Source organism: Octodon degus, unplaced genomic scaffold, assembly GCF_000260255.1.
Source record: "Octodon degus isolate 3935 unplaced genomic scaffold, OctDeg1.0 scaffold00360, whole genome shotgun sequence".
Taxonomy (NCBI): Eukaryota; Metazoa; Chordata; class Mammalia; order Rodentia; family Octodontidae; genus Octodon; species Octodon degus.
The window spans coordinates 966,158-989,271 of record NW_004524936.1 but is presented as its reverse complement, the minus strand read 5'-3'; the positions used below and the strand labels follow the sequence as shown (position 1 = coordinate 989,271).

General features: G+C 38.1%; 1 protein-coding gene across 7 annotated transcripts in view; it reads right to left on the bottom strand.

Annotated features, from left to right (window-relative positions):
* The window catches only part of Pfkfb1 (6-phosphofructo-2-kinase/fructose-2,6-biphosphatase 1), an 86,990-nt gene that overhangs the window by 13,123 nt on the left and 50,753 nt on the right, over window positions 1–23,114 (bottom strand). For 6 of the 7 annotated variants that reach the window (XM_004648205.3, XM_004648203.3, XM_023708419.1 and 3 more), the window contains exons 3-10: window positions 22,957–23,050; window positions 21,668–21,734; window positions 20,687–20,761; window positions 20,062–20,118; window positions 17,779–17,900; window positions 14,682–14,889; window positions 11,825–11,971; window positions 5,873–5,977 (exon numbers count right to left, since the gene is read on the bottom strand). In XM_004648205.3, coding sequence (XP_004648262.1) covers window positions 5,873–5,977; window positions 11,825–11,971; window positions 14,682–14,889; window positions 17,779–17,900; window positions 20,062–20,118; window positions 20,687–20,761; window positions 21,668–21,734; window positions 22,957–23,050 — 875 coding nt within the window. The remainder of the gene's footprint in view (window positions 1–5,872; window positions 5,978–11,824; window positions 11,972–14,681; window positions 14,890–17,778; window positions 17,901–20,061; window positions 20,119–20,686; window positions 20,762–21,667; window positions 21,735–22,956; window positions 23,051–23,114) is intronic. The other variant, XM_023708418.1, reaches the window with a different exon arrangement.

The window sequence follows — 23,114 nt, the reverse complement described above, 5'->3', positions numbered from 1 at the left end:
GGGAGAGGGTCCGGCGCACGCTGTGCCTGGGCTGGGACTGGTCCCGCCGGCACAGGGTAGCAGGAAGCTCTCCACACACTCACCGGACCTGGGCTAGGGTTTTTTTTTTAAATGGGTAATAAATGAAAAAAAAAAGACATAAGAAAAAGAAAAGAAATGTCACAGGACTGTCCTGCTACAATGCTGTATATGGTTAGATTTCTAAATTTCTGTGTAAAAATATGTGCTTATTCCTAAATTTAAGGTTTTTTTCTTCATATTCTGTAAGGACTTAAAGTTCAACACATTAATACTTGATGGAAGGGCCGGGGAGATGGCTCAGTAGAGTAACAGCTTGCCTGGCAAGCGCAAGGCAATCCCTGGTTCAGTCTGAGTTCAATCCCCGGTTCCGTAAAAAAAAAAATACTTGATGGAAAATACCTGTTCCATGTTATGCCTAAGATGTTTGATATTTAGACAGATAGTTAGGGTAAACCGAACTGCAAATGTTGCAGGGTAATAAGCTTCTCTTCTGAAGGGTTAACAACCTAAGTTTGCAGATCAAAAATTAGAGAAAAGGAAGGGCTGTAAGGTCAGCCAACATTTTGGCCCTAGTCTTTCAAGGTCAGCGAAGACTGAGGACATAGGAGAACCTGTACTATAACATCATGTAACTCAGTTATGCTCCAAATTTTCTGATCAAGGAGATTAAGGAGCCACGGAGGAATGTGATCGAGGATATACAGGTGTACCTAAGGAGAGTTACATGGAGAGAAAACATTCTCTCAGGCTTTCACAGAGAGAAAATTGGTCAAGCAATGGCTGTGACTCATCCACATGGCTGGCACTGACAAAGGATCTACAGCCTGTGGTACAGGGTTATAGGATAAATCCTGAGGGTACTTGACTGACTTTATCAGATACAAAAATTACATTTCTTGTTATATAGGTCTTGCTTTATCTTGGTCTTAACCATCCAGCAGAAAAATATAAAAATGAGGTATATAAAGTAAAGCCATATTAATATGCTGAGCTGTAAAAGGCTCTAGTCAACAACTTCTGTGGATAACCCACTACTATTGTGGACTCCTGAACTGTATTGGATTGTTTTGCTGAATTCGATCACCTATAGTATTTAGATGCCAATAGAATACCCATCTCTGACAGGACTAAACAAAAAAAGGGGATACAAAGGAAGGACTGTTTTGTATTTGCATATACAGAATAGTTGGAATAGATATACAGCTACTTTCACTTAGTTCAATGAGAAAAAGATTTGTAGTAATGGTGTTTGGACAAGATATCCTGTCTGCTTCTTGTACTATGGATAACCACTAAGAAGATAACAATGTACAATGTATTAATTATCGAAAATGTCCTATTAATCAGCTTTGAAACTGTCTCATTGATATTTGTTTCTCAATAAAAGAAAATAAAAAAAATAAAAGTCAAGAAGAAAACAGAAAGAAAATGTTAGGCAGGGGTAATCAATACAGTGGGCTAAATAACATTAAACCTCACTACAAGATGTCATTTTTGTTCAACAGTTTGGTTGGTTATATTGTTAAAAATAGTGAAGAAATGAAACTAATAAAATTCTTATTGATATTCAATTGTCTATAGTAGAGGAGACTTATTTATTGGTATATATTTGTAATATTTACATTTGGTAAAATTTGGATACAATCTTGATAGAAGATGTCTTTTTTTTGTCTACGTAACTACACTATTGATATTTTAAAAGAATAAAAAATATTTGATGAATACAGGACTCCAAAATGAAAAACTTGGGAGAAAAGAATGATTAGTGGATATAGAAGCCATAGCAGTCCTGATGGTACTTGTCAATCATAGTAACCAAGAGGCTTGAACCTTTAAATGTTACAGAAATAGAAAAAAAGGAACTTAAGTGTGCACACAGTGGGAAGTTTGGACTGAGACTCTAATATAAATCTGAGACCTTCATAGGTCAAATGTTGATATATTTAATAAAATTAGAAAAAGTAAACTAGAAAAAACTAGTAGAGAAAATCTCTATAAGCAAAGGAAAACAAGATGTTTTTGTCTCTTCTTATATCTTGGTGAAGAAAACTTGTAAAGAGCCCTTTAGTATTTTTAAATAAAAATTTTCCCTCAGGTAGTTTGGAGAATCATAATTATACTACCCATGTGGTTTGAAATATGTTTTACTGAGAGTTTCACAAAAATTGATGTGAATTCATTAGCTTCCAGGACTACTTAAAGGAAGCAAATGGAACATCTTTGTATTTCTTTACCTCAGCATGTGTGGGATTCCCACAGGAAAATTTCCACAGATAAATCCAAACTCAGAAGGAAATAAATAAACTACTATAAATGATAATAAGCAGAAACAACAGGAAGAGATTTCTAGAAGTTTACATAATACACAATATGAAATTTCTTTTTATTTTTAAAGAAATAAAATATACAATTAAAATGTAAGAAATGCATGTAACCCAAACACTTTGGGAGGGTGACGCAGGAAGACCATGAGTTCAAGCCCAGCTTGGGCAACTTAGTGACTGTCTCAAAAAGATAGATGATAGATGATTGATAGATAGATAGATAGATAAATAGATAGATAGATAGATAGAGATATAGTTGAGGATATAGCTTGGTGTAAAGGTCCCGGGCTTAATCCCAAGTACCCCCAAAATAAGAAATAAACAAGTTATTATCAAATATATGCTGGTTTGAAAAACAACTAAGAATTTGAGAAACAAAAAATAGACTCATTGAAATAAAAAACTAAATGGAGGGGATAAACAGTATATTATATATTAAGAAACAGTGATTTGGAAATTATTGAATATAGCAAAGTGAGAAAATAAGGAAAAATTAGGGAATGTGAAGGATCTAAATTACTTATCTAATTTTATTTCTAGGAACAGATGACAGAGAACATGCAAGGGAACAATTTATAGACATACAATATGAGAGTTTTATAGAACTGAAAATTCTAATTCTCAGATTCATGAAATTCAATCAATCTCAAGCAAGATAATAAATAATATCTAGATATAAAACAGTGAAACTCAAACAAAAAAAGATACAAAGACTTTAAGAGTAGAAAAGAAACAATTAAGATGAGTAAGATTTTAGCTAGAGGAGAAGCCAGAAGACAGAGACGATAATATCTTTAAAATTCTGGGAAAATAACGTCAACCTATGGTTTTAAACTCAGACAACATATCATCTAGGATTGAAGATGCTCACCACCTAAGACAGTTTTAGAGAAAAACAGGGTGAGTTTGCTATTAATAGATTCCAAGGTAAGACGCAAAGTGAACCCAGAAGATAGGACTTTAGATGTAAGGAAAAAGAATGATCAAAGAAATTGGCAAATACGTGATAAAATCTAAGTAAAATAGACTATACCCAGTCATAATAAAAACAGCAATAACAACATTAATAATTCACTGGAGGTAAAGACTAAGGTGGAACTAAAATACAAAAGAACATATAAATTAGGAGAGAAAGTAGCCAGAGTTTTAAAGTTCTTCTGTTTGGGAGGATGGTAGAAATACTGATTTTTAAATTTTAATTATATTAAAATGTTGTGTTCAAATTGGTTGTATAACAACACACAGGAATTATTTCAAATGACTGTAATGTACAATATTTTGACCTCACAATCTTAGTGGGATGGCTACAAGAATAGAATGAAACATGATGAAAATTTTTAAATTCTTTAAAATTTTGAAGAGAATAAAAAATAGTAAAAAAATTAGAAAGAATACAGAATTTCATCAAACACAATGATAAGAATTCAACAGTGGTTGTTATATTGCATATTGTTGTCTTCAAATTAGTTATTCAGATTACCAGATACAAGCATGCAAAATTGGTCAAAAAATTAAAGAGAAAAAAATTGAGCATTACCTGCTCCTTTTAATAGATGAGCAGATTAAAGGTCCCATTCAACCCATTTATTCCCCTCCTGGTATCTTTCCAGAACAACTGAAGACATCATACCACAGTGACATATGTGTCCCCATGATTATAACACCACAATTTGTCATAGGTAAATCTTGGAAACAACCCAAATGCCCATCAGTTGAAGAATGGATAGAGAAGATGTAGTATTTTTATACAATGGAGTATTACTCAGCTATAAAGAAAGATAAGCTCAAGGCTTTTATAGGTAAATGGATGCAACAAGAAACTATACTCATAAGTGAACTATATCAGACCCACATGTATAAATATCATACTGTCTCCCTAGTGTAAGAACTTGGAAGGGTAAAATCTGAAAGGTAAAATAGATATTGTGAAAGAGAAAGAAACTGTTCAAGGTGAATGAAAACTGGGATGAGGGAAAAGAAAAAAGAAGGGAGAAAGAAATACATATGTATATATAGAGGATAGGTTGGATAATTGTACTGCTGATTTTTGCTGATCTACTGAATGATGAAATTTTTTAACATGTTAAGGATAACCACTAAAAGGGTGGAAACAGATTATCTGAATAGACTATACATACAAAAATTCAATCCAGAATAAGAGAAAAATAAAGCTTTAGGGGGTCAGGGAGATAGCTCAGTAGAGTAAGCGCTTGCCTGGCAAGTGTAAGGTCCTGAGTTCAATCCCTAATACTGCAAAAAAGAAAAAAAAGAAAGAAAAAAAATAAAGGTTTGCATACTTAAGATAATAGAAATAAATTTCAAAAACAGTAATTAACAATAACAAATCGGGGCTGGTGAGATGGCTCAGTGGTCTAAAGCACCTACTTAGAACAAGCTAAGCTAAGCAAAGCACAGGGACCGCGGTTCAATCCCCCAGCACCACATGCCAGCCAGCCCCGCCCCCTGGTGGGCTGAGCTGGCCATACACACATACACTAAATAAATAAATAAATAAATAAATATTAAAAAAAAAACAAAACAAAACAATAACAAATCAATGTACCAAACTTACCATCCAAAATACATAATTTTCAGTTTGGATTACAAACAGTAAAACACAACTAAAAGCTGTTTATTGGACATACAAAGCAGAAACACTTACATAGAAAGTAACAAAAGTTACAAAGTCATCAGAAGAAAGTTTGTATAGCTATATTAATATTAGATAAAATAGACTTTCAGCAAACAGTATTAGTAATCAGAAAGAGGTTTATTATAATAACAAAATATACAATTCATGGAGAAGACATGATTTCTTTAAATTTTTATGTCCTTAGCAACATAGCCTCAAATATATAAAGGAAAATGAAGGGAAACTGAATCTGCATTTATAAATGATTTCTGAAGATAAAAATGCTACAGTGCTTTATACCTGAAAAGAGTATCTATTCCTGCTCTGATTTTCTGATAATTATTATAGAAGCTTATATCATAAATGGAGTATGAATAATACTGTAAAATGTAGAACTGAGTAAGTAGATGCTAGGTTAAAAGCAACAAGCCTTTATATCATGTGGAGATTGGCAACTGATAATCTGATTCAAGTGATGACAAAGTTGACAGGAAAAGTATCCACTGTCCCCGAGGATGATGTCAACTTCCTACAGACACTAGAGCTTTAGGCAACTTGGCAACAGAATGTCATGAAATTAGAATATGTTGAAGATATTTCTACAGTCAGAAGATTCCAGAGATAAGGTGGACAATAAAATGAGCCCTTTTAAAATCAGAGCATGAGCAAACAAATACATAGCTTTTAAATGGGAGGAATCTATTGCCTATAGTTAAGAATTTGAGATAGCCAAGGGTTAGATGATCATGTGCTTTATAAAAGGGAAGCTACTGAAAAATAGCTTATTTAAAGCTACCTGTTTCTAAAGCTGTTTGAGAAACTATGAAAACCTAGAAGTTAGAATAAAGATACTAGGCAGGAATCCCAGGAATTAGGTGATTATTGCAAACCTTACCTCGCCCTTGGGATAGCGGTAACGATATTTATCTTGATCCCGTAGTGCAAATTCTTCAGGGTAGTGTTCCTGGATTTCTTCATAGGTCATTTCCTCACAGACACCCTAAGGAAAAAAAAAGAGACAAAAGTATTTACTTGGGAAATATTTACAGCTTTTTCCATATTTCTGAGGTCAGTGACTATGAAGCAAAACATGATTGTCTGGATCTCTGTGAACACAGTGCTGAAGTTGTGCCTGTTTGTGAGTGAATATGTATGGATGAAGTGTTTGGCTGTGTAGGTGTGAGAAAAAGTGTATCTGGGCAAAAATATTCTGGTTAAGTGTATGGTGTTTTTCTATGATTGTCTCAGTAGGTCTATAGGTACACCTTATACATATGCATTTTTTCCATAATTTTATTGAGAAACAAATAGCAATGAGACAGTTTCAAACGAAATTGGTAGGTCAGTTTCAATAGTTAACACATTGCATACTGCCTTCCTAGTGGTTATTTGCTGTACAAGATGCGGACATGATATCCTATTTACAAACACTATTAGAACAAATCCATCTATTCATTAAGAGAATGTAACTATCTTACATATGCATTTTTGTGAATATATAAGCATAAAGATTTGCGATTGTGTTTACTATTATGTGTGCAGCATACTTATAAAATGTTGATGGGCTTAAGAATTTATGCCTTTTACACACCTATAATATTCAATAATGGAACTTAGAAAAAATGGGGAATACCGATAATGTCCATTTTGTATCTGTGTATTCAAAGTGGTTAGGATAGATATATAGTTGCATTCTCTTAATGAATAGAATGATTTGTTCTAATGGCGTTTGTAAATAGGATCTCAAGTCCGCATCTTGTACAGCAATTAACCACTAAGAAGAATATATGCAGTGTACTATTTGTTGAAACTGTACTTCCGATTTGATTTGAAACTGTCTTATTGCTGTTCATCAATAAAATTTTGAAAAAAAAATAAAAAAAATAAACATAGCTAAAATAATAGTAAAAAAAAGAATTTATGCCTTATATTTGTTTATGCATATGTAGTGTGTTTGTGTGGTTTATGTGTTATGGTCTGAATGTATAAGTTGCCCCAAAGATCAGCTGACAGACTTTGGGGAAGTTGATTGGATCATGAAGGCTTTAATTTCATTAGTGGATTAACACTCCGATGAGAGCATAATTTGATGACATTATTGGGCAATGAGGCAGAGCTGGTACCTAGGTGAAGGGAATGAAGCATGGGACTGTGACTTTGGGTAATGTATCTGGTTCCTAGTCCCTTGTCTCTAGCTTTTCTTCTTTCTCTTCTACTTCATGGATGCTACGAGGTGAGCAGCTTTCTTTCCCACATCCTTCTATCATATTTCTGCCTTAGACCCAGAAAACCATGAATTGAAACTTCTGAAACCATAAGTCAAAATAAATCATTATTTTTTTCTTTCTTTTTTTTATTTGGCATAGGGTCTTACTATGCAGCTCAGACTCATGGTGATCCTCCTGTTTTCAGTCTCCCCAGTGCTGGGATTACAGGGATGTCCCTCCATGCCAATTCAATGGCCTGCTCAGCATGCTTGAGGGCGGGGCCAGTATGGCATGTGGTGCTGGGGATCAAACTCTGGTCCCTGCATTTGCCTAAGCAGGTGTTTGGCCTGCTGAGCTATCTCACTAGCAAATCTTTACTTTTTGAAGTTGTTTTTCTCAAATATTTATTCGGTGACAAAATGTTGAATACGACTGTGTGTGTGTGTGTGTGTGTGTGTGTGTGTGTGCATTTATGTACTTGCATGTGTGTGGATATATACAGGATGTCTGTACGTCTGAGAATGTTCCCTTGTGGAGGTCTTTGTGGTATGTGTCTCCATACGGGTCTAGGTGTGTCTTACTTTTTGTGTTGCTGAGACAAAATACCCAATCCTCAAATTTAGAGGAGGAAAACTGGCTCACAGTTCATAAAGGTTTCAGTCCATAATCAGTTGGCTCCAAGGTGAGGTGCTATGGCAGTATAGCATTACAGATGAGAAACAATTCACAGTGGGAAGAAGGCATCAAGGTAATGACAGCAGTCTTCTTTCTATCCCTTATATTATATTTGGACTATATGTCCTTAGGACAGGTAGAATTCACATAGGTCAAGCTAATCAGTGGACTAATTTAGTAATCAACCCTTAATCCCAGCATTACACACTCAGATACAGTCACCTTGGAAAAGCCTCACATATGACTGCATGATGCTCTGGGGGGGGGGCATCAGATACAAACAACATTTTACCCTGGATCACCAAAGACTCATGCAAAAGGCATTTATTCCATCTCCAAGAGTCACTAAAATCCTAATAGTTTCACCATTTCTGAAAAGGTCTAGTCTAAAGTACCCTCTGAGATTTAAAGTGAACTCTTAGCTGCAAGCCACAATGGCACAAGATAAACATCCCCATTCCAAGTTTGTGTGTGGGGAGATACAAGGAATGGGATCAAAGCAAGTCAAAATCCAGCAGGGTAAACATTTAGTTCTGTAATACCATGTCCAGTGTCTAAGGCAGACATTATAAGAGGTGAATGCTAAAAGGCTTGGATGGCCCCACACCTGTGGCATGGAATGTAGTTGAAGCTCTCAAGGCTTCTCTCTTAGGATAGCTTTGCTCATCTCTCACAGCCTTCCTCAGACTATTCATTTGCTCCTAGATTCTCCAACCATCTGGGTCTCCACTACACCTTGAGCTTTACACTCACAGCTTCATACACTGCTTTCTCAGAGGCAAACTGCCTAGCCTCCCAGGCCTTCTTTTGAAATCTAGGTGGAAAATTTCCTGATCCCACAATTCTTGCATTCTGCATACACCTAAAACCAGCACCATATGGATGGCACTCAGGTCTGCTGACAGGTGGGGCAGTATCCAGACATCATACTCTTTTGGCTATAGGGGTTGAATGCCTGGGTCACTGAGCACTATGAACCCAATCCTGAGGAACAAGTTCTCTAGGCCCCTACCATTGTGGATGTAACCTGGTACTCTGGGAGCTCTCTTTTCAAAACAAATTTTTTTCTTAAGGTTGCAAAATGAATTTTTGCAACCTTAAGACTGCCAAGGGTGGATTTCTGTTGTTTCTTGTGATGTTCTGAGATTTAAAGTGAACTCTTAGCCATTTTTTTGGTATTGTCCTGTTCTTTCTCAGCAACCAAGTTCTTTTCTTTTCCATCTCTGCAGTCCATGGCTTTACTATAGCTTGATTTCTGGCCAAATTCACAACATTTTACATCATTCTTTTGCACTCTTTGTTCATGATTCTCAACATAGACCTGGTTAAAAGCCCTCAACAAGTAGCCATACCACCATTTCAACATTAGACTACCTTAAAATTTTTTCTTCAAGATTAATTAGTCTGCCACTCTTAATCACTGTCTCAGGCAACATCTCTAGACACAAGTAAAATGCAAACCAACTTTCTCAAAAAGTATTATACACATGATCTGGGGTCTAACAACCAATGTAATCCTTCTTCCTAGGAGAAACCTCCTGAGCCTGGTCTGTACTGGTATCATTTCTATTACTATTCTGGTATTCTGAGTTCTGACTAGAATCTCCTATTAAATACAGCTTAAGGCATTCCAGAGCAGCATCTTCAATTGGCTTCTCCAAACCTTTCCAAATTCTTCCTGTAATCCAGTTTAAATGGCTGCTGAAACACATGGTCTGGTACATTCACAGCAATGACCCCACTCTCAATACCCAAATGTTTCTTAGTGACTTTTTGAATTGCTGAGACAAAATATCTAACAACCAAAGTTAGAAGAAGAAAGGTTTATTTTGGCTCACAGTTTTTGAGGTTTCAGATCATAATCAGTTGGCTCCAAGACAGGGTGACATGGCAGAGGGGCATCACAGAAGAGCAAATTGCCTAACTTCTGTGAATTTTATTTTCCTCATTGGAAAATGAAAGTCACAACTTACAGAAGTGCTTTGAACTTTAGAGATAATATATATGAAATATACTAATACAAGATGTACAAGGCACATATAAAAGTACCAATGGGATTAAACATTAATATTATCAATTATGGAAAATAAATTCTAAATTCTTGCTTCTCCTTTACTCATCCCCTATATGCAATCTCTGACTTTTTAAAAAAAATTATTTATTTATTTATTTATGTGTGTGTGTGTGACCAGCTCAGCCCACCAGGGGGCAGGGCTGGCTGTCATGTGGTGCTGGGGGATTGAACCGCGGTCCCTGTGCTTTGCTAAGCTTGTTCTAAGTAGGTGTTTAGACCACTGAGCCATCTCACCAGCCCCTCTGACATTTTAACTCTTAAATCTCTCTCAAATCTTTTTCTTCCATATCTTCACTGCTACAACTTAAGAATCTGCATATTCACATGATACTTTTTCTGCCCAAAACACTAATCCAGATCCTTTCTACCTGTTCACTGTAACTTAAATCCTCAGGCTTCTGCTAGGTATTACTACCTTCAGGCCTTTCATGGCTAGGTCAAGGTGCTTTGCCCTAGCTTCTATGTGCCCACAGTTTCACTAGAGTCATGCCGTTTTGTATTCCTCTGTCTGCCCTGTTTATCCTGAAAACTTAGTTAAGATAGGCTTGACTTGAACCCATTTAGTCAGTCATCTATTTATCTCAGCTAAGTAAAGGTTAATTTCTGCCCCCAGCTCGTTTTCAGAACCTGAAAAAGTAAGTTTTCCATAAATGTTCCACATGTGAGCCAGAAATAAGCAGCAGTCAAATTCATATATATATATATATATATATATATATATATATATATTTTCATTCTTGCATTTTATTGCAAACTTATACAATATATTGAATAGCTCTATATAGCCCTTTTCTAAATATGTGTACCTATGCAAGCCATATTTATGTCCATACACATAAATGTACACACACATACATGTGTCATCTGTCAAAGAATATCTAGCAGGCAAGCAAGTTACCTATAAATCTGGTGAAGTTCTAATGTTGGCATCTAACAACTATAACCTGTGGACCCAGCACCAGTGTACCTACAGTACAGGTAAAACAGGGAAATTTTAAAAAAATTCCTTTCTCAAAGAGCTCACAGGAAAACCTGTCCCTAAAAAGAAACTGCCACATCACCAGGGTTGGATTTTTCACTCCTCCTTATCCCTTACTCCTTATACTCAGTGCATCATCTAGATACATACTGACACTACCTTGAAAACACTGCCCAAGTCATTCTTCTTCATTCCATCTCTAATGCCACTACTCTGGTCCATTTCTTTATCTCTTGCAACACTATTATAGCCACTTCCTGATTGGTCTAAATGCTCATTCTGTTATTCTTCCCAGCTAGTCTCTACAAAAGTTCATAGTGGGCTTTAAAAATGTGTATTATGTTCAGGCCACTCTTTTTTGAAATAGACCATGTTGATGGCTTCCTGTTGTTTTCAGGGAAGTCTAAATATCTCAATGTGGCTTGGGTCTTTGTTCCAGCCTCATCTCCTTTCTCTCCAGACCTCACTATCACTGTCCCAGCAGCTCTTTTGATTCTAAGAATATACCATGCTCTGTTCTCATTTCTGAGCCATTGCATGTACTGATCCCTGCCCTTGAATTAAGATTTATTGTCCCATTCTCAAACTATTTTTTCCTGCTTCTTATCTCACCTCTACCTTCCTTTAGGAAGCTTTCTTTATAAATCTCCTTCCCAAATCTGGTCAGCAGTACTTTTACCTTTTGATCTCCATAGTTTTTTGTATATCCCCTCCCAGCTCACTAGATTCTATGAGGGCAAAGACCCTGGCCTCCACTGGATATGCAGGAAGAGAATGGAGTCTTGAACATGGCTGGTTGTCAAGAAATACTCACTGAGTTAAGTTCCTCATACAGGCTGGGACAATAATCAAGGCAGTAAGCTCAGATCCAAATTCCCCTATCTGTCAGTACATTTACCCTTCCCATCTTACCGCATCAATCTCATTCAGGGCCTTCCACTGCTCATAGGAGACACCAAGGGCCTCAGCTGTTTGAATAGTTCTTTTCATGTGACTTGTCCACACCTTCAGGGAGCTGATACCCTGGGACCGAATGAAGTTGGCCAGGGCATAGGCATACTGGGATGTGGAGTGTAGAAGAAAACAGGAGAAAAAGAGAAATGAGAACGGATAATGGAACCATGAAAACAAGCTCAAATTTGCTACAAATAATGGAGCAGTAATATTCCAAATTTATCAAAATGCACAAATACAGGCATCTTTCTCATACAAACACAAACATGGCCATGTTTTCCAAAATCGCAGAATAAATTAAGTTCATGAACTGAGGCACCACTGTACCTAGAAAATTACCATAAAGAGGGTGTGTGTGTGTGTGTGTGTGTGTGTGTGTGTGTGTGTGTGTAGTCACTGATATTTGCTCACTTAGCCCCATAGGGTATTCATTCTTGTAAACATGCATTCTACCATGGAGTCTAGGACAAGAGTAAAAATGGAGGGTTCACACAACATTTTACCTCATTTGTCCTTCCATTTCTGGGGTCATCCTGTACTTTTAGGGGTCTTAAGTACATGTTTGTAGCTTATCAAGACATAGGACCAAACTCTGGTCACATCTCATCTATACTGATCTACATTCTCCATAAAGAGTAACTATCTTTTGGCCTAAGGGTGAACACTCTTGTGACATGGCGCACATTCAGGCAGACAGACTCTCATGGTAGTCTAGTGAAGTCAACTGAAGCAGGTTCGAAGTCATGAACTCTATAGCACAAAGTCTAAAGAGTTTGGTCTGGAAGTGGGAAGAATGGAATCTGGGAGAAATTTCTCATTCATGATGTGAAATATCATTACTTGAGTGAGGCTTCTGGCACTCAGATTTTAAGGGAACTCATATATATACTGAGTGTGAATGTCACTGCTAGGTGCTTCAGTAAAATAATATTTTTCAAGATATAGACAATATAGGGAAGGAAATAATGGCAGCACTGGGAAGAACCACAAAGAACTATGGGAACCCAGGACAGCAAAGGATTTATTCTCCTGTGAATGTTTTGAATCACTGATGATGTGTGCTAGGAACATCTGAATAAGTGTACACTAGCAGACAAATTTACTTACAAATACAGGTATTTTGGGTATACATTTAAGGACGGTTATGAGTCAGCTGTGTTTTGGCAGTTCTTGCCTCTCATGAGGTAGCAGATTTGGGTTAGCTTCCATTGGACCATCCATAACCCACCCTCTCTACCCTTGTGTCCTGCCTGTAAGATGTAAATAGCACGTTAGTCTCTGAGTATCATTTTAGATGATACTCCAGACCATTATTGCCTAGTACTTCATAGGTGCTGCATGACTGACAACTTTGAGAACTGGTAAGACCGTTAATGGGAAAGTACTTCTAAACTAGATCTAGTTCACTATGCTCATGATTGTGAAAATTCAGGCCTAATATGTATGTGCATATGCATTTGTCTGTATGTTTGGAAGGCACATATGTGGAAATGGCTATATGCTGCCCCATGCTCTGAACTTGGGGGTAGTGCCAGGGCCAGCTCCATCCAAGAAACCCTGGGGTACAAATGGTGCCATCAGGATGAACTGATGCCTTCGTGGCCTTTGCTCTGAGGAGCAAGTCAGACCACAGCTTATCTTGATGGGGAGGCTGCCAGTCTGGATGTAACAGAAGGGAGCTTTGAAGACTATACCTTTTGAGGCAGTGCTGTACTTGGCACATCCCCCATCTCTCTAGCAGGGAGGCTGAGACCAGATAGGAAGACCTAGTTCACCCTGGTGCTGCCCTATACAAACTCTGTAATCTGGGACCATCTTCTGTTCCTCTTTGGACCCAATCTCTTAAACCAGTAATGGCAGTCACTACCCCTTCCCATGCAGCGATTGTAAATATTAAATGAGGTTATACACATGGTAGTAGATGGCACCATGACTGTATATGTATCCAATCTGTGAATTGGATACCATGAATACGATGGATAAAATACCAATACAATGGATACAATACCAGAGTGTCTCTTCTGTACTTCATTTCCCACTTGTCGCACCCCAAGTGATTCTCTTAGAAAGTAACATCTGTGCTACCAAGCCAAGCCATAGCACCAGGTGCTAGGAAAATGTATCCCTTTATAGACCCAGCACCCAGAATATGCAGGTCACTATAGCCATGTGGGAGGAAGAGATTTGTGTCCTAATAGAGTCAAAGACAATCAGAATAAGGAGAGATAGAGCCCAGAGCTCTGTGACCTGTCTAGGAGGAGGAGAAGTAGGGGAGGATGGTTCTTTTAACTAGATCTTAGACCAGATGCTGGGCCTTGGAAGGGAGTGCAGGAATCAAGAAAGATGCAGTAGTGTTGGTAGTGTGATTCCTGTGATGGGGGAAGGGGGCAGCATCAGCCCTGAGTTGGAGAGAAAGTACCAGGGTGGGGTCTTCAGGGCAGCTATCTGTGTACATGATGGTTACCAGCTGCCAGAAGAGAGCAGCAAAGTCAACACAGGCAAAATCCAAATGGTGTAAATAATGAGGGAACCCATCATGCAAAACAATTATGGTCATTGTGATGGGGCTTCAGAAGCAGCCAGATCCAGGCTGGACTGGAGGACCAGAAGCTATCTATTAGACTTGGAGGCAGCAGTTGGCATATGGAAACCATTCAATGGCTATATGTACACGGAGTGACTAGCAATGTGTAAGACCAAGAATGACCTTGGAATCTGCTTCTATTCCATCATTGGGTATCTGCTCCTCAAGATCTAGACAGTGGTGACCCAGCTCACTCAAGTCACCCAGCTGAGTGTGCAGAGACCTCCCTACCTGCTTTCCCCGAGCTGAGAGGCCTGAGTCACCTCCGATGCGGCCTTTGAGGTTGAGTTCACTCTCACCATGCCGGCATAGGTAGATGGAGCGTGGCGTGACATGGATGTTCATGAGGTAGTAGACTGTGCGGCTCTGGATATGGTCTTGCACTCGGTTCACCATATAGCGTGTGCCCACATCGAAGATCTTGATGTAGGACAGATGGCTGGGCCAGACCCAAACAGGAGCAAAAGCAGCTCAGGAGCTAATGGTAGAGAGGGCTGATCCCAAGAGAAAGCCCCAACTATATGCCCTTCTTTCAAGTCTCCTTTGAAATTCAGCTCTTATCTAATGAGATTCCATGAGTCAGGCTGTCTTTTTTTTTTTTTCCTGCTTTTTACAATGCAGGCAGCTAAGGTTTTCTCCTCTGTGATTCCCACTTCTGTCACAGAGAAATAGTTAGCGTCCATATTCCTGGCTCTCTCCCAACATTTTGCTGGTAGCTCTTATCTTGCTCATTGCCACATGCTTTTTAATCCTAAAGTGAACTCCATCCTCCTTTCATTAACCCTTAATCAAGGTACATTGTACTTTATACTCCACAGGCAGTAACAAGGTTGTGTCTATGTGTGCTTGCAACTAATAAATACACACTGAATGACAACCTATTCAACTACCTGTCTGTGGAGGAGCTTGGAGGACTAATCAGAAAGCTAGAACTACAGAGCAAAACCACTGAGATTTCTGTCATACCAGCCATTAATCCTTTATGTGTTAGACTCTAAGTTCAGAGAGATTCCTGGAAGGCTGACGTAATGAAATGATACCAGCTGCTCTGCTTGCAAAGTAAGAAAATCAAGTGAAGGGAAAGAGCAGTATTAGCCCAAGAAGCTAAGATTGCTTATGGATTAGGTTTTAGAAAACTTCTCCTTTGATCTTTCTAGACAAATCCTTTATTATGTCTGTACCACACTCATCATGCTCAGCCCTGTGATCCATGTCCAGTTACTGCATTTATTGAATATTTTCTATGCATATGGGAGAGATTGGTGATTTTAAAGTACAGGAATCTTCATAACCATTATATTATTTTTAATCTTTTATTTATTTGGTACAGGATCTCACTATTCAGCTCAGACTTGTAGTGATCCTCCTGTCTCAGCCTCCTCAGCACTGGGATTACAGGCATGTGCCACCATGCCTGCTTTCAGTGGCTGGCAAGGGGCCGTCAGTGTTCCAGGGCTGGCAAGGCATATGGTACCAGGGATCAAACCCAGGTCCTTGCACCTGTCAGGCAGGTGTCTAGACCTCAGAGTTATCTCCCCAGCCCTTTGATTATATTTTTGAAATGCTAAATATTAAAAACTTCTGAGATATTTTTCTTTTTACTTTTAGAAACTTGCCACTGCCCTAAGTGCATATTTAAATCTGCCTCCTGGAAAATCCAGTTCTTTTCTGGGCCTTGTTTCTCTAAGCTAGAACAGATGCCCTCTTATGCCCATTTGGAGCATTTGATTAACTGTCTCCACAGTTGTGATTAAGTGTCTATAATTTTTCTTGTCTAATCAAACAGGCTTTTTAATCCCAGTAGTGGTAACCCTTCCCTCTCTGGGTTCCTCAGGCACAGATAAGGCTGAACGTGATGCATAGACTGTAAATATCCTTTGATAGAAAAAAATGATGAAATAAAGTTGGCCTTCTAGATATGTCTTCTTCAGGCTCAAACACATTAATCAAAAAGCAACAGCAACCTTGTCAGAATCAGATCTAGGGCTGGGAGCTTTCTTGACATCCTTTTTCCATTTCATCCTTCTTAATTTTCATCCTTCAAGCACCTTCCAGCATAAGCTGTTAGCCCACAGGGTTATTCTGGCAAAAGGCCCACTTAAAATCTGAAAAAGCCACATCTTCCTTAAAGGATACCTATTTCCACCTCAGCACATGTCTTAGTGATAGAACCAAGTATGCCTTTGACCAGTGTACTTGTATAGTAAACAATATGCACAACCATATATAAAGGACATGCCTTTTGCTTAGAGTGCATAATCCCTGTCTGAAAGTAGTCATGATATGGGGATTTAGAAGTGCGAAGAAATATGTTGAAATTTTGGGAAAATGAGTTTCAGTAATACTCTGATGATATCTCATTGTGTGGTCTCAGTCTTCTTGATTAAAGCATGGAAAAATAATAATAACTACCTCTCAATACTTTAACTAGGTGAAGCTGAAAGGATGCTATTTAAGTTTCTTAGGGTGGTCATGATCATTTAATATCTTATACTTTGTACTCAAGTCTCAAAGGATATGAGTGATCCCAGTCTCTTCTCATGTCAACATATTTTGAAAGTGGGTTTTTGGGAATACTTTATATCTAAATTCATACCTGCCTGTAATGCCATCTAAAGTGTCTCTTACTTTTACCTGATACATTACAGAAAATTTATACTTCATAGATCTTTCCATATTTCAAAGTATTATGCAAACTACCTGAGAACAGAACCCATCTCTCTTGCCCCTTTTACAACCTATAAACACACCATAGCCCAAAGGGGTTAAATACTTGCTGACTGAAAAGTTGCATGAGTTTTGTGAAAAAGACATGAAGAGATACAATATATGACTAGAATTCTAGCTCTACCTGATTCATGGCAAAAACTTGTGAAAGTTTTAGCTCTATAGGACTCAATTTCTTCTTGAAAATTTAAAATACACATCTCAACCTCCTTTAAAGCGGTTGCTGTAGGGGTTCCATGAAAGAAGGTGAACAAATTTGGAAAATAAAGTGTTATGGTTGTGTGAAGAACTCTTTTGTAATAATGCTGGCAACACTCCAAGAGGGAAGCACCTGTCTTCAGAGATCAGAATTCAGATCTATTCATATTGCTCAGAAATGCACTATTTCAGTCATCTCATGAACACCTCATATATCAAAGAATCTCTTGCTCATGGACCGTTAGAGCTAGAAAGGTACTTAAAGACAGATCATCAAGTCCCATTTGTAGTGTCACAGATGGAGAAGTTGAGACCCATAAAGGAGGGATATTTCCTTAGGTCCTGTAGGATATTAAACCTGGTTTAAGAATACAGACATTGACTTTGGGGTTCTGGGTCTTACCTGTCCAACTCATCATCCAAGGGTTGGTAGTTGACTTCATAGCATTCAATTCTCTTTAGAAAGTCTTCTAGAACCTTTTCTCGGTCACAGTCTATGTAATCAGGGCTTCCAAGTTTCACTTGCTAGAAGGGAGGACATAGTGACCCAGGGAAACAGAGACTCTAACAATGTCCGTGGGAAGGGCCCTCATAGCCCGCTGAGTACAACAGATGAGAAAATTAAGACTCGGAGAAAGGTCTCATCCTAGTTTATAAAATTCGTCAACTGAAGAGATTGAGGACTATGTGACAAATCATTCCTAACCTCATTGTGGTCAAACAAGGACTTTTACACTACATGTAGTTCCAAAGAATACACTGGACTACAAATTTTTAAGAGGAATAGAAATTATGATCTGACAAAAGGCTAAAGTGGAACCAGAAATCTGGGGCAGAAGTAATCATGGCTTACATGTATTGAGTTTATACTGGGAGAAGTTGGTACAGTGTCTTCAAATTTCTGAAGGACTGGGATCTCGTCCCCTAATACTTACTTTTTCTTCCACATTCCTAATCTCATCTACCGAGTCACCTGAGCCTATATAGAATCTAGAAGTCATCTCAGATGCCTCTTTTTATCATCCGTTCCCTCTTATGAGGTAACAAATACTGCTCTCTTCTAACCATCCATTTCACTTGCTTGTACTCACTAGAGCACTGTGACTGATTACTGTCTATAGTCATGATACTTCAGATCTACTCACCATACTGAAAGACAGCAAGATGTTCCTAACATGTACATCTAACCCATGGCATTTTCCTGCTTAAGTATTTCCTATACATTTTAGGACAAAGGGTAAACTCTGCTAGTAAGTAACTAATGACTTCTGATTGGGCCCAAATTATTTCTTCATTCTCATCTCTTGTTGCTTCCATATTCCTCCATATACTTTGCTTCGGTAAATCCATGCTACAAATATTTCCTTGGAGATGCTTTACTTAGTATTTGCTATTCCTTCATTCTCATTCTTCACTTCAAAAATTCTCATGTATTGTTCTAGATGTAGTTCAACTATTACCTCCATGTGGAATCCTTCCCTGACATACTTCCATGTATAAGCTTATGTGGTCAGTCTCCTCTGTTCCCTCAGCTCTGATCTCAGAGTTCTATCTATATGCTGATCAATCTCCCTCAATAGAATGTGAGATCAAGAGAAGGACTCTCATCTATCATTTATGCTTATCTACTGCTTAGAATGACCTAGCCCAGATGTATAATAAATTTATGTTGGAAAAAAAATGGATGGGCAAATAGATGCAGAGAGAAGAGAGGAGTTAAACGTACTTATATCTCAAGAGGTAAAAATAAGACCAATGAAGGGCCAGCCAGATAGCTCAGCGGACTAAAGCACCTGCTTAGACAGACAGAGGGGCTGGGGGTTCCATCCTTGGCCTGCCGTGCTGGCCCCACCCCCAGGGTGCACTGAGATGGCGATTGAGACTGGGCATGGTGGTGCACACTTGTAATCCCAGTGCTTGGGAGGCTGAAAATGGGAGAATCACTATGAGTCCAATCTATGTAGTGAGACCCTGTAGACCCTGTACTAAATACATAAAAAAATAAATAAGAGCAATGAGTAGATGTTAAAGGGAGGAAGTTTTAGCTTGACTCGACTACCTTTCTTGAAATCTATGAACCTGTTACTGCAGGTATGGAAAAAATATAGATAAACATTTATCTGACACTTGAAGTATTTGATGGAGGGTTAAAGGACATCACTATAAGGTCTCTTCTTTTCCTGATTTCTCATAATTTGACAAAGTTGGGAACAACAAAATGTGGTCAATGATATAATTCTAGACCATATTTCTCAAACCTAAGGGCAGTGGTGGTCCTGATGTGAATTCTGGGGAAAGAAAAACATAGGCTTTCAAAGCAGACAACCAAGACTGAGGTACAGCTCTACTTCTCTTTCTTTCTGGTGGTATCAATATGAAAACACATCTCTCCTTTTGGACTCTGTTTCTTCTCTCTAATAGGGAAATGATCCCTAACATGCAGATGTTTTTGTGAAAGAATTGATGATCATCAAGTTTGCTGCTTGATGCACATTAAGGAGTCTTCATGGTTTAATCTAATTTCATAGGATCCTTGTAGGATAGAATGGTGAGGATATGCTTCCTATGCAAAGTGGGAAGAGAAGAAGTTCAGACAGGAGTACTGCCTTAATCTCATAGAGGTCACTTTAAGTCTTGGTCCAGGCCTAAGAAAGAGTAAGGAAGAAAGGTTACTGGTGCTCCTTACCTTGATATTTTCTGCAATGATGTCAGGGTCATTGCAAATGGACTCAATGAAGAAGACCTATAAGAGAAAAAGAAAAGTGAATTTCAGGGATGGGGATATAGCTCAGTACAGTAGAGCACTTGCTATGTGTATACCAGACCCTAGGCTATGTTTTTCACACTGGAAAAAGAAGGTGGGGTACAGTTACAGCAGGAAATTTTTTATGGAAAAAGCCAAACATAGCTTGATCGCTTCTTGAATGGATATGAGTCTTTCTCAAGGGCATCCTCTGACAACACAATGTTCTCAAATAATGGCACTTTTAGGATTCTGAGTTTTATGAGGCAGCCTGCTTTAAGTTGAACAACTGATTGTTGTTTTGGGTTTTAGTGATATATATATATTTAAGTGTACTCTACCATTGCTAGTGTATTCCCCAGTGTAAGCCTATCAGCATTGCTTAAGGTGGTACCTTTCCCTTTCTGTTAGTTTGTTGCTTCTGACTGTACCAAACAAGTAACACAACTAAATTAAGATGCTAAGCCTAAAGTGGCCAATTTGGTTGGTCTGAACCTTTCAGTTTGTCTTTATTTGGGGTTTGTGATAGAAAAGTATCTTCTAGACAAGAGTGGAAGTTTTATTGTACCTTATAACCATGCTCTTTAGCAAACTGAAGAATCAGTGACCGTCGTTCTCTGGTAGTATTGGTGGCATCAAAAACCTAGAGATGGGCAGTGAGGTTGGCTTACTGTGAATTAGTGTTGATAGATCATCCTCTCTTTGTCCACCCCTGTGCTAAGTGGAAGGCTTTCAGAGAAGGCAGAACTTCAAGAAGATCTTGAAGAAAAGAAAGGATTTAGAATTGCCTTTTGTCAATTTTATAAATAGTTATTGATAGTTATAAGTAGTCATTAATGTCTTTCCAGTATACTCAACTTTATGGATGTAATAAAACAAGAGAAAAATTCTGAAATTTTATTAGAGTCAAGTTAATGAGGCCTATGAAAGACTTGCTTTGGCCAAAGCCACTAAGAGTTTCTGGTGACTAGAGCTAGAACTGGTTCCCCAAATTCCCAAGTGCAGCTTATTCCTTCTTTATCACATTAGAAGTCCTCAGAATAGGAAACAATTCCTTATCTTCAGCACCTCAGATAAGACCATTTATCTTTTTGAAGATCTCTTACACTTTTAAAATTTGTAGAGCCTACCTCAAAGATCTATGAGATTAAATCAATAGATATTTTAAATTATAAATATCCAGAATTTAAAAATGTTTATAATTCAGTATTAACTTCTAGTATAGTCCTACTGAACTTTTGGGAGTGGACCAGTACAGAGCAGTGCTTATGTGTGAAGATTCTTGAGCTGTATAATCTGGATTCCAGTTCTGATCCTACCATGTGCATGTTGTGCCACACTAAGCAATTATTTAGTCTTTCTGTGAGGCATTCTTCCTGGCTTTAAAGTGGGGGACAATAACAATACTTATCTCATGAGGGGGGGAGTGAAATTAAATTATTTACATAAGCAAAGTACTTAGAATGATTTATGGCATAGTAAACACTCAGTACACATTAGCTGTTTTCCATTCAAGCACATACTCAAGAAAAAAAGGAAATTTCTTTACCGCAACATGACCTTCCTCATGGCTGAGATAGTCATGGACATCCTTCAGGGCTGCCAGAGCACACTGCCTAAAAAATAGGGAAAGAAACAAAAAACTCATATCCCCAGGATGAATTCTTCTTGTCTTATCTGTATTACTTTCTGTACAAACCCTCACATGTCTTATACTAAATTACTTTAGGCATCTTGCCAAGCACACAGTTGAAATTGGCTCAGTATATATAGCAGTGATGCTGAAACTTTTGAAGATCAAGTGCTCAAAACTCACTTATATTATCACAAAGTACCAATACTGTGATTAAACCAGAATACTGAGGATTGATTGATTGATTGATTGATTGATTTTGGTACCTGGCATCGAACTCAGGACCTTGCACTTGCCAGGCAGGCACTTAAGCCACTGAGCTATCTCCCAGCCTACTGAGGTTTTAGTTTAGAAAAAACAATTCATGCATAACAACCTTTATCTTAGAAGAAAAAAAAATGGTAACAGAGCTTTCAATGATGCAAATGGATTTACAGAATGGGAAAAGTTTGCATTTGGTGTGCTTTTGTGAGCTGTTATCTGATGCTTGGCTTTTGAGACGATCTGACTTACATGTTGACAGAAAGGGCTCTGCGTGTATGCCTGCATGCCATAGGTTTGCCACCACTGGTGTATAACAGGGGCAGGTAAAAAGTGACATGACCATGAAAAACTAGTGATCACAGCTCTAATTTTAAGTCCTTAAGCAAATGGAGATCAAGTTCAACTCACTTATGAACCTGGCTAAGCCCTAGATATATAATCTTTGAAGTTAAAGGTATTCCTGGCATGGATAACATAAACTCAGGTATGACAGTGGCTATGTATTTATTCTTCCAGCAATTTTTTTAGTGAGAGGAACAGCTTAATGATTTCTGGGTTCTATAATTTAAATATAGAGCAATAAATGAGACCCAGGCTATGTTCTAGACATTCTTAGAGTCACATAAGGGAAAGACATCTTTAGGCTGAGTTGATAAGACTACATACAGAGTAGAGTGAGCCAAGCTAATGAGATTTTCATCCCAAATGCTATATTAAGAAGTTCACACACTCTCCTATCAGAAGTAGGAGACTGTAAAACATTTTTGAGCTGGGATGGTTAGGACCAAAAACAGGCTTTGAGTAGGACTACAGAAGGTTGCCCTTTGAGAATCTAAAGTTTCTCCTCCCTGTCCCAAATTACCCTAGCCCACTCCCTCAATATCCGAATAGACTCCCTTAGCCAAAGGGTAGAACAGGCCCCTAAAGTATTGGGTACTTACTTCCTGATAAGTAGGGCCTCCATGTTGTCTGGGAGAAAGAATTCATAGTTCTTGTAGCTCACCGCCTCTCGTCGGTACTGGCCTAAATTAAACACTGAAAGCAGGTATCCCTAGTGAAAAGTTTGGGAAGATTCCAGTAGGCAAAAATTTCCTTGCAA